Source organism: Ailuropoda melanoleuca, chromosome 4, assembly GCF_002007445.2.
Source record: "Ailuropoda melanoleuca isolate Jingjing chromosome 4, ASM200744v2, whole genome shotgun sequence".
NCBI classification, from domain to species: domain Eukaryota; kingdom Metazoa; phylum Chordata; class Mammalia; order Carnivora; family Ursidae; genus Ailuropoda; species Ailuropoda melanoleuca.
This window is the reverse complement of record NC_048221.1, coordinates 121,805,980-121,818,597: the sequence shown is the minus strand read 5'-3', so window position 1 is coordinate 121,818,597 and position 12,618 is coordinate 121,805,980. Positions and strand designations below refer to the sequence as shown.

The 12,618-nt window shown below is 53.4% G+C and overlaps 1 protein-coding gene across 1 annotated transcript in view; it reads left to right on the top strand.

Annotated features, from left to right (window-relative positions):
• TOGARAM2 (TOG array regulator of axonemal microtubules 2) overlaps positions 1-12,618 on the top strand; it is a 61,936-nt gene that overhangs the window by 42,319 nt on the left and 6,999 nt on the right. The window contains exons 15-20 of the mRNA XM_034657297.1: positions 727-885; positions 4,793-4,910; positions 5,287-5,381; positions 6,913-7,105; positions 8,013-8,262; positions 9,043-9,064. Coding sequence (XP_034513188.1) covers positions 727-885; positions 4,793-4,910; positions 5,287-5,381; positions 6,913-7,105; positions 8,013-8,262; positions 9,043-9,064 — 837 coding nt within the window. The remainder of the gene's footprint in view (positions 1-726; positions 886-4,792; positions 4,911-5,286; positions 5,382-6,912; positions 7,106-8,012; positions 8,263-9,042; positions 9,065-12,618) is intronic.

Here is a 12,618-nt window from a genome sequence, read left to right as displayed (position 1 = left end):
AATGGGACTCTGGGGGAAATAGGGATTGGTGCTGCTTAATGAACTCTGGACACACAGGCCCTGTTTGAAAAAGGTGAAAAAGAAAGATTTCTCTTGTAAGATTTCAGGTTCCCCCTATTAGGGTTACCAAATCACTCATGGGTCCCTGTCGCCTCCCTCCTGTCTCAGCTCACTTCAGCAACCATGCAGTTAGCTCCCACTAAATGTGGGCGAGTGCTGGGCTCCAGCGGGGCCCAGAATTCCATGGGGTGGGGGAAGGAAGCTTGGCCCAGCTCCCCGGGAGCTCCTCGCCTGGCTCCTTGCCTGGAGCCAAAGGGGTGCACCTGTATTTCCCAGGGGACAGTGCTAGCCCCAGGGAACATTCTGCTGAGCTGGCTGGGGAGGGCAGAGAAGGAGACAGGCATTGGGTGGGATCTTTCTAGGTGGAGAACAGGTGGGGAAGACAAACACGGGCTCAGGAGGTCCAGAGGTGGCGAGCACCTGTGTGTGGGGGAAGCACCACGTGGTTGTAGGCACTCCTTCCTTCTCCCATCGTTTCCGTTGTCATCCTGGGTTCTGTGATCTGGACGTGACTGCTCTTTCCTTGAAGATTCCCTGTAGCCCATATGAGAGATTGTAGAGCTCATCACGGCGTGATGGCACAACTGTAGGTCCACATGTGGCAATCTGGGGACCCCACACCCCATTCCTTGTCTGAGCCCTTGACCGTGATTGTATTTTTTTCAGCCACCGAAATCCCTTAGTCCGGAAATGCACTGCCGAGCACCTCTCTGCCGTCCTGGAGCAGATAGGTGCCGAGAAGCTTCTGTCGGGCACCAGGGACAGCACGGAGATGCTGGTGCACAACCTGGTGAGGCTGGCCCAGGACTCCAACCAGGACACCAGGTGATGCAGGGCCCGGAGCCTGGGGGCTGCCTCATGGGCCAGTCCAGGGCAGATAAGGCAACCAGGCTCCCTGAGGGCCCCGGCCCGCAAAGCTCAGCTTCCCCGGGGCCATGGGAGGGACGGGCAGACGGACTGCAGCTCTGTCCTTCCCTTATGGCCGCTGTCCATCTCTCTCCGCCGGCGTAGCCAGGCCTGTAGGAACGCCCGCCTCTGGTTCTCCCTCTCTCAGCGCGGCTCTCCCTCTGTGCCCGACCCACCCCAGCTCCACTCTCTGAAAGGCCGTTCGTTCTTCTCAAGGATAGTGAGCCGATCACTCTTCATTATTATGGACAGGGCAGTGAATAAGAAGAATTAGGCCTCTGCTATCCTGGAGCTCTCCCCTAGGGGTGGACAGATAATAAACAAATAAATTATTACCATCATTTCAGATACAGATAAGGGCTACAGAGAGAAAGCACCAAGGTGGAGAAGGGGGTGGCAGCTGCTGTGACCGAGAGCCAGGGGAGATCTTTCTGAAGAGCGACACTGGAGTGGAGAACTGACGGGCCACCAGGAGCCAGCTCGCTGGGTGGCCGGGGTGCGAGTGGGCCAGGCAAAGGAAATGTAGGAAGCCCCCACCCCGCCTCCCAGGGGCGTATGCTCGGTGCTCCGGGAAGAGGAAGGCTGGGCTGTGTGGCACCTGGTGACGGGGGCAGAGCGGACAGGCGATGAGGCCGGGCAGGACAGGGCCCCTCGGGCCACAGTCAGGAAGCAGGATTTTGGCTGGAGTGTGACCAGAAGCCCCTGGAGGAACTTTCGTAGTCGTGTGAGGAGATATTCAGCCGTGCTAAGCAGGAGAGTGATAGAACCTGATGGAGTCTCGGAAAGCTAGGGTTAGGATCCAGTGAACCACACTCCTTAGTTCCTGGGACATTACGGCCCCATCTGGAGACCACACCACAGCCGGTACTGCTCCACTGGGCATGTCCTCCCTCGTTCTGTGCTTTCGTACCGACAGGGGTGCGCCCTCCCCACTGCAGCCGTGCTCCACGGGACAGCCTCACCTGTGCTCCCTGGAACGTCTGGGAATATTCCCCGGGGGCAGGGCTGTGGCCAGGGGCATGTGTCCACCTAAGCCACCCGAGCATCGCATCATGGGGAGCTCTTGAGCACGCCACCCCCCTCCACCTCCCTTCTGCGAGGCCCGTGCCTACCTCCTCACGACCTTGCAGTATCTGGAGTTCTAATTTTTATTGATTTAATGGGTACCAGTACCAGCTCATTATTATTTCTCAGTGCTTTCCCCCCCTGATTACTAGAGTTTGTGTGTCTTTAAAGGCTCTCTGCCTTCTTGATTTTTTAAAAAAATATCTTTCTGGCTGCTCATTAGAGGATTGATAGTAGGGGAGGGGGCCGGGGTGGAGGAGGGACACCAGACAGATGGCTATTCCCCAGTCACCGCCAGAGGTGCTGGAGGCTAGCAGAGGGGAGGGGAGAGCTGGATTGGGGTGTCTTTTGAAGGCAGAGCCAACAGGATGTGGGTGGTGAGGCTTTCAAAGAGAAATCAAAGATGATGCTTGGGTTTTTTAACTGAACAATTGGGTAAATGATAGTGTCATTTGCTGAAATGAGGAACATTGGTGGGGAACTAGAAGGTTCTAGTTGATTGGTTTTTAGTTGTTGGGAGGGGGATGGACATTGAGATCTAATGTCTCTCCATCTGGAACGTCCCCCTCCATTCTGACATCTCTCACATTGCCGGCGTTGATGACACTCCATTCCCTCTTAGCACTTGTGCTTCCAGTGTCCATGGCCCTACACTCCCTCGTTCCCCTCTTCCTCTGTGGCCACCTCTCTGCCTGCCTGCCCTCTGGACACAGATGGCCGCAAGAGTGTCTTCATTCTTGTCCTCCTCCTACAACTTTCCCTGAGTACTGTTACCATTTCCGTGGATCCAGCCACAGCAACCCTGATGCCTCGTAGGGTCTCCCTCCAGGCTACCCCTTCTCGGAGCATCAGTGCTTTGCCTCTAGTGCCTCCAGAGGACCCACCACCCTGTCAGATGTCCCACTGTCATCTTTGGTGCAGGGTTCCCTTCAATGAACCATTGCCTTCTCCCCAAGCCTGTTTCTCTGGCTGTGTTCCCTCTAGTGTTAAAAGTCACTATTATTTACTGAGTCATTGAAGATGCAAAATGGGGACCTTCATACTTCGATTCTAAGACACACAATTTCCCCCACATTTTAATATCTGACAATCAGAGGTGTCTCATAGCTGCTGCTGGCCAGGCAGCAATTTTGACTTGGGTTTCACTCTCTGCACATTCTCAAACCTGGTCATTATTGCTCAGAGCACAAACCTTTGAATTACAGTTTGCATTGTAGGAACTAAACTATGAGCCTTTCTTTGCTTGTTAGCCTTTTATATTTATTTTAAGAAGCCACTGTGGATGCTCTGTGGGGACTTGTAGAGTTTAATTGCTCCCTAAAATGTCTCAGAAATATTACACTATTATATTCGTCATTGAAATGAAAAGTTATAGTGTCTGAGAAGAGGCATGGAATTAGAGTGATGGACATAAATTAGATATTAATGCAAACAGTCATGGAAGGAACGACCAAAATTCCACATTTCCTTACCAGGCGACCCCTAAGCAGTTTACCCAGCCTAAGGAAGGAAGGGCGCCACCCTCCAGTAACGTTACCTCTGTTGCTGAGAGAATACACGGAAGTGTTGCCTTCCCCATGGTGCAGTGTCATTGAAGGCAGTGGAAATTGCTGGTGCTTTCTGCTTTTGTTTTTTCTCAGTGGCAAATAAATCAATGGTGCATTTGATAATCAATGGAGTCTTGGGTTGAGCCAACTATGACTGTAGATGCTTCCTGCCCCACCTCCGATTAGCTACCAAGCCCCGCAGTTTCCACTTCCTTAGCAGGTCCTGAGTCTGACCACCCTTTCTTCCTCCCGCTCTACAGCCTTGTTTCAGGACTTCATTGTCTCTTGGCTGGGCTATCATGGTGGCCTCTTAACAGGTCTCCTGGCCCCCCTGCCTTGCCCCCAGAGATGTGCCTCCACGCTGTTGCCAGAAACATTTTTACCAAAGTGCAAACCTGGTCATTCTGCAGCTTCCCATTGCCCGCAGGTTAAAGCCTGGCTCCTTCATGTTTCCAGAAATTGGGTCATACCTTCTCCCTTTCCTATCTTGCCTCCAGGCCCTGCGTGCTGTTTTCTAACCACATACCTGCTAACGCACCAGACTGTATTACAGACCCTGGAATGACCCCCACACCCCCCCCAAAAAAAAAAAAAAAAAAAACCCGCACCCCCCCCCCCGCCCCCTTACTCCCTGATCCCATCCCACTTGTGAACTCCTACTCCTCTTTTGAGTCCCAATCTAAGGGTCACCTCTTCTGTGAAGCCCTGCTTGATTTCCTCCCCATCCACCATGGTTCACTAGGTAGAGCTAACCACTTCCTCCCATACTACCCCCCGCACGCTTCCTCAGACTTCTAGATGCCCCGTACTCGAAGAAGTTAAGTACGTTTTGGTATAGTCATCCAATGGAATATTATGAATCCACTAAAAAGGATGACATGGGAAGATGATTAATAATTAATTGAAGTGAAAAAAGCCAGAGGCAAGTTGCATATACATTCTGGTATCGACAAAAATGTATATGCGTCAAAAAGACTACAAGAAAATATGTGAAAATGTAATAGTGGTTTTCTCTTGGTTACGGGGCTACAGATGATGTTTATTCCTTTATGAATCATTTTTAACTGTCTTAATTAGCGATTACTATCTTAATTAGAAAAAGTATTGAAAACTCTTTTATTACAATTAGAAAACTTCTGTGCATTCGTAAAGCAGATTCATGGTGCATTCATTTCTATGGCTGTTTCTTCACCCCTGTCTCTCTCCTGCGGCAGGTTTTATGGCCGCAAGATGGTGAATATCTTGATGTCGAACACGAAGTTTGACACATTTCTGCAGCAGAGCCTCCCATCGCACGACCTACGGAAGGTCATGGCAGCTATTAAGCAGCGGGTGAGCTGGGGGCCTGAGCAGGTGGGGTAGGGTAGAGGGGCGCAGGGGAGGTCAGAGCTGAGCCGGTCAGGGGATTCCATTTCACCCACAACTCCTGCCAGGTGGGATAGATGTGATTTCCTTCCCCTGTGCTCGGACCTGGCTCTGCCCCTCTCTGCCGGTGTACGTTGAGCCAGCCTGGGCGTCCACACTGTCTCCTGTTAAATGGGGATCTTGACCCCTGCCTTGACTACCAGTGGTCTAGAATGCTCAGGTGTGCCCTCAGAAGCTCTGCCGGGTGGGAGGGGTTATTCCTCTCACTATGGTCTAGCCCCGAGTGGCCAGCAGTTCCCCAGAGGGCCACCCCTTTGGCTCATGTCTGTGTGCCTCTTTCAAGGGAATAGAAGATAGTGACGGACTTCTATCTGCCAAGGGCTGCAAGGTGTCGAGGAGTCTGGTGCTGTGTGAGAACGGGCTGCCCGGCGAGGATGGGTATGGCTGCTCTTGTCTCTCTGGGGCTCCACGTTCGAGGCTGCCAATGGAGGTGGCCTGGTGGCCCTGGGCCAGGGGTGGCTCCGGGAGGCTGTGTGGATCTGGGCTATGGTGGAGACCTAGTTGGATCTGGGTGAATTTGTAAGAGGTGTTCCCCCACCCAGATCTCAGGGAGACCAAATCCTGGGATTAGAAGCACTTGCCAGGAGAGGTTGGTTTCTGCAGTCCTACTGAGTGGGTGCAGTGCCCCTAGTCCCCGCGGGGCGTGTTGCTGGCCGGGCTATCTGCCTGAGCTCAGCGTTTCTCTGCCCTCTTTGAGCCACACATCCTGTTGCCATAAGGGTGGCCTGGGGTGAATTTAGAGGCAAAGCTGGGACGAAGGCAGATGTGAGGGAATGGGCGGGGAGGCTGGAGAGTGGGTGCCGGGAGGAGCTAGAAACCAAGCAGAAGCCCTCTGGTCACTGATGTGCCTGAAACTCAAAATTCTTCTCTGGTGCTTGGGGAGGACCCCATCTGAACTCCTTAGCTGGCGCCAGGGAAGCCCCCACCACTTGCTCAGGACTAGCTTCCTGCTCTGGCCACACATGGTCTCCCGGCCAGACCAGAGCAGCTCGTGCTTCCTGCCCAGCACCCTCCTGCCACGTTCTGTCTCCTCCCATGCTCTGTTTATGCTGTACCACAGCACCTAGAACATGCCTATTACTTCTACAAGATTCCACAAGACTCACATCACCAGCACCTTCCCCCAAGGCTCTCTCTGACACTCTGCGCTCTCTGTTCTTCCGTCTTCTGTCAGCCCCTTGGCTTACCTGCCTGCATTAGTCTGTGAGCTCCTTAAGGCAAAGATGTGTCTCTCATCTTACTGTCCTCAGTGCCCACGACAGCTCCTGGCACTCAGTGGGCAAACCACGTGGACTGTAGGAATGAATGACAGCCTGGATGATGTTGGGCTCTGTCACAGGGGCTTGCATGTAGGGCATGAGCTCAAAGAGCCAGGTTCTGAGCTGCGCGTGGGGGGTAGGAGTCCTGCTCTCGTGCTGGCTGGACTGGGCCAGAGGCTACAATAGGCATGTGCTCTCAGCAGAAGAGAACAGGGCTTAACACTTCCCTGGTCCCTGGAGAAGTATGAGCAGGGCCAAGGCGACCAGGGGTCAGGATAAAGGCACCTGGCCAGATCTTCCCTCACTCTCAGCTTAAATGTGCAGTCATCCTTCTGTGGACTCCCACCTTTCACTCCCATGCCAACCCCTCCTTCTTCACATGTTTTCGGCAAAAAGAAAAAAAGGCAGGAAGAGAGAGCCCTGTTCCCTGACAAAAGGATGGGGCTCTAGGCAACCTTGTTGTCCCCTGAGGAAACGGGATTTTTGGAGTTCCAGGGCCGGTGTCCTGAAGCAGCAGGTGGAGAAGTTGGGGGTGGGCTAAGCTGCAGGTGACACTCTTGTCTCAGTCTCGCCTGTCTGTGGGCGGGGCATGGGACAAGAGGCGCATCCATCGTCTGGGGCTGCCCAGGTCAGAAGGTCCTTCCACACAGGCTCAGCTGCCACGGGCCTCGGCCGGTGGGGCTACGCTCCTCCGTGCGCGGTGGCCTAGAGGTGGCGGAGCAGCTGCGAGACCTGACGCGGCTGCTGGAGGCCAAGGAGTATCAGTCTCGGATGGAAGGCGTGGGGAGGCTTCTGGAGCACTGTAAGGCCAAGCCGGAGCTTATCACCACCAACCTGGTCCAGGTGAGCGCTGCCCCAGCCCTACCCCCCGCCCCACCTCTCTCCTGTGGGTGCAACTTCAATTTGGAAAACTCAGGGCAGAGTTGGACATGGTGCCAGATGCCTCAGGGTAAAGGGAGCCCAAAAAGCACCCACTATCCCGTTGCCTTGGTAACGCCGTGAGACTGCCTGGAAGTAGCCGAGGGGGCAAAGGCACTGCCTCCTGCCAGGCGCCTTGGGATCACCCAGAGATGTCCAGGGCATCTCTCGTCCCTTTAGCAGATTTATGGTGAGGAGGGAGAGGGAGAGGATGCCATGGCTCACGGCCGCTCTTGGTCTAGCCGGGCACATGGTGCGTGGAGGGCAGAGTATGTGGTTGGCCGGGCGACTGGGCCAGGCTGCTTGGATGGGTGGGTTAGGAGCAAGCACAGGCCCTTCACAGACTGGAAGCCAGGGCGGATGCCCCCTCGTCCAGGATCGAGGCTGCTGATGGTCAAGCTCTGTAGCTGAGTAGCTAAGACAGGCTCGAAGTCAGCAGACCTGGGCGTCCCTCCAGGCTCCTTACTAGCTGTGTGATGCAGGGCAAATCACTTAATCTCTTTCTGCCTCAGTGTTCGCTTTGTTTTGAACGGTAAACTGAGGATGGGACCACAAGCGTCATGATTAAATCGTTCCAGGAGAGTGCAGGGCGCCCTAACGAGGTGCTCTAGATGCTTTGACGCCATGAGTGCTCCATCTGTGGTTGTTCTTCCCTCCTGCCCTCCTCCCCTTTTGAGGAGGTAAGCTCCTTGTCACTGAGAATGTTCTGGCATAGGTTGGATGACTCCGTCAGGGAGGCAGGAGGAATCCCTGCCAAGGCTGGTTGGTTGGGTTGTGGGCTTCCTGCCCAGGCTGGGTTCCCATGGGCTCTTGGTTTCTGTTCCCTCAATAGGTCTTTGATGCTTTCACCCCAAGGCTTCAGGATTCCAACAAGAAAGTGAACCAGTGGGCACTGGAGTCCCTTGCCAAGATGATCCCCCTCCTCAAAGAAAGCTTGCACCCCATGCTGCTCTCCATCATCGTTGCTGTTGCAGACAACCTCAACTCCAAGAACCCGGGGATTTACGCCGCCGCGGTGACCGTGCTGGACGCCATGATTGAGAATCTGGGTGAGTCTCCTGCCTCAGCCCTGTTTGGCTCTGGTAGGGAGCATGTTTGCTCCCTGAGTCTGCTCTAGGGTGGGCTCACCCTTCCTGCTGGGAATCAGCAGAGCGCTGATTGGCCCTGGGGGGCTGTCAGGCCAAATGTTTTCCCGGAGGCTGTGTAGGACAGGGGTGGGCAGCCCAGGACCTGTTTGGCAGGCCTTCCCATGTCACATCCACCCGAGTGTCCTAGATGGGAGGTGTGGAGAAGATATGTAGGTGATCTAGTCTTGCCTCCTCATAGTACATATGACAGAAATGACTCACCCAGGGCCACACAGTACCGCAGTGATTGAGCCAACAGGACCTTGAGGGAAAACTAGGTCTGGGTTGCCAGGAAGAAGCTGGAAGCGTCGCTAGCAATGTTTCTAGTTGTACAGATGATAGCAGTGGGGGTGGCTTGTATGAGGACCAGACAGGATGGCGGTGCGACAGCAGAGCAAGCCTGCTAGAGAGGAAAAAGTGGACGGGCGGGTGGACCAGGACAGGCCACCTTGATTGTCTGTATAGGAGTTGGCTTTTGAGCATGGAACGGGTGAGAGTTGCCTTTGAGGAAGACTGTTTGGGGCCAGGGCTCAGGGTGGGAGGAATCTGAGTGAGGAGTAGGGAGTGAGGGTTGGGATGGGATGAAAAGGGAAAAAGGAGTGAGCTACGGGAGAGACATCAGGAACGGTGAGAGCTCCTCTGTCCCGCGTTCTTTGCTCTCACACCACCTTGGTTCTCCAACATCATAGGTGGGATTTTGGGCGCAGCCACTCCTGCTCTTCATTCCTTTCTTAGATGCCTTAGAAGGTGCTATGTGGTATGTCCAGGATACAGACCGAAGTGCAGGCGTGTGCGGGACGTAGCACATGAGTACAGTCATGTCCAGACCAGAGGAGCCCTGAGTTCTCACTAACCACTCTCGCCACGATGTAAGGAAGCTCATGATCTGAGAACTGCCCGTGTTGGCCTTGTTGCTCTGTGTCCCAATGAGCACAGAGCCACGTCCTCCCTTTAGGACCCACAGAGCATCCCCGTGATGAGGCTGCAAACACTGCCAGGCACCCCTCCCCTCCCAGTGCTCACACCCTGCGGGAGCCCAGCTCTCTGGGACTGGCCAGCAGCTGTGTCCTTGGCTGAAGCTTCCAGAAGCAGTTTCAGTTACAAATCAAAGGCCTGGTCAGGCCCTTCTCTGCCTTTCGAGTTCATAAATACTGTCAATTTCCTCTCTTCATCTCAAAGGGAATTTATGATTTGCTGAGTTTGTTGCTGTAGAACAAACAATATAAATCCAACTTTAAATTACGGCTAGTTCTCAGTGCTGCTCTGGGTAAGTGAGATTGCTGTTGCCAATAACCAAGGCTCTTGGTAAATCACTGCGGGCCCTGGATTTATTGGGAAAACCTGCACCAAGCAAAATAGGCTTTAGCTATTTGAAGAGCCTAAGCACCCTGGTCCGGGGAGAGGCGCCTTTAACTCCTCCCTCTCCGGATGTTAAAGTTTCCACTTTCTGCCACTGGGCTATCCTCTAGAGCACGCTGGAGCTCTGGAGCTTTGGGCTGCAGAACCTGGGGTCTCGCATGGTCACAGGACTCAGGCCTTCTCTACCTGGGGCCCTGCTGTACCCACCTGGGCTGGCCACCCTGGAAAGGGGGCTTGCGGCTGGCCTGCTTTTGTGATCTGACCACAACTTGAGTCAGGTTGCAGCTTCTAGGAAGATGCCTAGAGTTGTCCTTTCCTCCTGGGACAGGGTCTTCTTCGAAATGGCTGACGATGCCCCCAGCAGAAGGAAAAGTGGATACAAGTCATTAAACTTCCCACGGTCCCAGGGGATCGGGTGGTAGAAGCAGAGATTGGGGCAGGTGTGGCAGAAGAGAAAGGGTGTAAATCTTCCTTCCCATTTCACCCAGGTGGAGCCTGGTGGCTCCAGTCCACTCTCAGCTTCCTGAGGCCCCTCCTGGAAGTGGCTTGGGGCTCTTTGAACGGAGAGGGCTTTCTCCCAAGCCTAGCGTCATCCCCCACAAGGGATTCTGGGCTCCAGCCTGGAGAGGAACCATGAAATGCTGTGAAATACTTAAATGTGGAGAGTCACAGAGGAATGGCTCAGCATGTTATGGTTTGTTCCCTGCTCAATGGGGCCATGGGGATGGAGAACGCAGCTGGGGTAGTCCGTCTTCTGGCACAAAGTCCAGATGGCACAGCTGAATTGGGAGGTTGGCTTTCTTAGGCAGCCTCTTAGGGTCCCTCTTGATTCTGGAATTTGGTGATAAGTTGACTCATGAGCTACCCCTTCTCTTCTAGAGTTCCTTGGTCTTCCCGAGGGTGCATGGGGCAGGTGGTGTGGTGGTCGACAAAGCAGGTGGGGAATTTCTGCCCACGTCCCCTTTTTGGGAGGTGGTGAGGAAGGAGACATGTGGGCACCTTGCTCCCTGACCTCTGCCCTTTATTACTGCCTGCCTGGGGGCCTCTCCAGAAAGGAGCCTGGAGGGTCATCCTTTCTACTTAGCACCAAGATCTTCTGATTTCAGGGGAGTTATTCTGGGGATCAAGGCAGCTCCTGGGCAGATGGGCTGGTTCTGTCTTTGGGCCCTGTTACCAGGTTAGCAACAGAAGAAACTTCACTGATGAAAACATCAGGGGCACCCGAATGGCTCGAAAGCGACTGCTTTCGGCTCAGGTCATGATCCCGGAGTCCTGGGATCTACTCCCCCCGATCGAGTCCCCATCAGTCTCCCTGCTCAGCAGGGAGTCTGCTTCTCCCTCTGACCCTCCCCCATCTCATGCTTTCTCTCATTTCTCTCTTTCAAATAAATAAACAAAATCTTAAAATAAAAAAATTCAGGCTGCCGACAGCCACCCCCCCCCCCGGCCCGCCGGGGCCTCAAAAGACGTTCTCTTAATTTAGCGCAGCCCCCAGCCAGTGCTGGAGAGAGCAGATAAGCTTGGAAATGGGCAGGTTCAGATCTCCTTTTGCTGTTTTGCTCTGCTGACTCCAAATTCATTACCTTATACACACCATATGATCCACATGGTATCACCCAGGGAATTTAGAAATTCATCCGTGGTGCCCCTCTAGTGTGCCAGCTGCTTAAAAATCTCTCTTCTCTTTCTTGTCTACATGTGTACACAATTCCCTGGTTAAAGATTGCAGTGTAAATACAATTTAGACTTTGCTTCTTTCGTTTAACGTGTTTTTCATGCTACCATGGAGCCTTCCTACTTAGCTTAAAAATGTAAAGTTTACTTTCCAGCACGTAAAAGTCAGGTTGTTCATTATTGAGAAAATGGAAAATACAAAGCATTGGAAAGGAAAAATTTGAAAGCCCCTCATTTTTAGTCTCAACTTCTGGAAGAGACCATTATTAACATTTGGCACTTTCCATTTCAGGTTTTTTTCTGTGCCTATTCGTGTTGAGTCATGATGATATTACACATTCAAATTTGCATCGTGCTTTTAAACAGAAGCAGAGCACAAGCATTTACATATGATTACACACTTGAGTCACTTTTAACAGCTCTGTCCCCTGCCTAGGCTGTAGCTTGCATTTTTCTGTTTAAATGGATCGTTCCCAGTTTTCCTGCCATGAATGGACCTAGCTTTGGGGCTGCGTGACATACCGAGACTCACAGAGTCCTGACCAGGTACAGGAGGTTTTGTCCAGTGTCAACACAGAGAAACGTGGAAGAGCCAAGGGTTTAGTCCAGGAGACTCAGAGCCCACACCCCTCACCGTATACTCTCCCGCCGCTCATTAAACCTGGGTGTGACCTGGAAGGTGAACCGTCGCTACAAACGCAGACAGAGGGACAGAGGCCAGGTACTTGGGGTGTGGAGCTCTGGAGTTTATAAACCAGCTCGGGCATGCTCGATGTCTCTGCTTTAACACTCCCTGTTGTCCTGGAGCATTGATGGAGCACCTGTTGTGTGCCAGGCACGTGGGAGCACGATCCAGCACAGATGTCTGCTGGAGGTGCATTTGCAAGAATCCCCCAAGTTCTTCACCTCTCTCTGGCTCTGGGAGGCCATGTCAGCCACCAGGAGGGGGAGGCCCGGCTGTGTCCAGAAAATGTCCTGGACTGAGTGTTACTGGGGAGAGCAAGGAGGCAGAAGTCCTTGTCCTTGGAGGTGAGCTCATGGCTAATGATGGGGGTGGGGCAAATAGAAGCATCTGGAAACAATAATGCAGGTGACATTGATATAAAAACCTAATCTTGGGGCGCCTGGGTGGCACAGCAGTTGGGCGTCTGCCTTCAGCTCAGGGCGTGATCCCAGCGTTCTGGGATCGAGCCCCACGTCGGGCTCTTCTGCTGTGAGCCTGCTTCTTCCTCTCCCACTCCCCCTGCTTGTGTTCCCTCTTTTGCTGGCTGTCTCTAT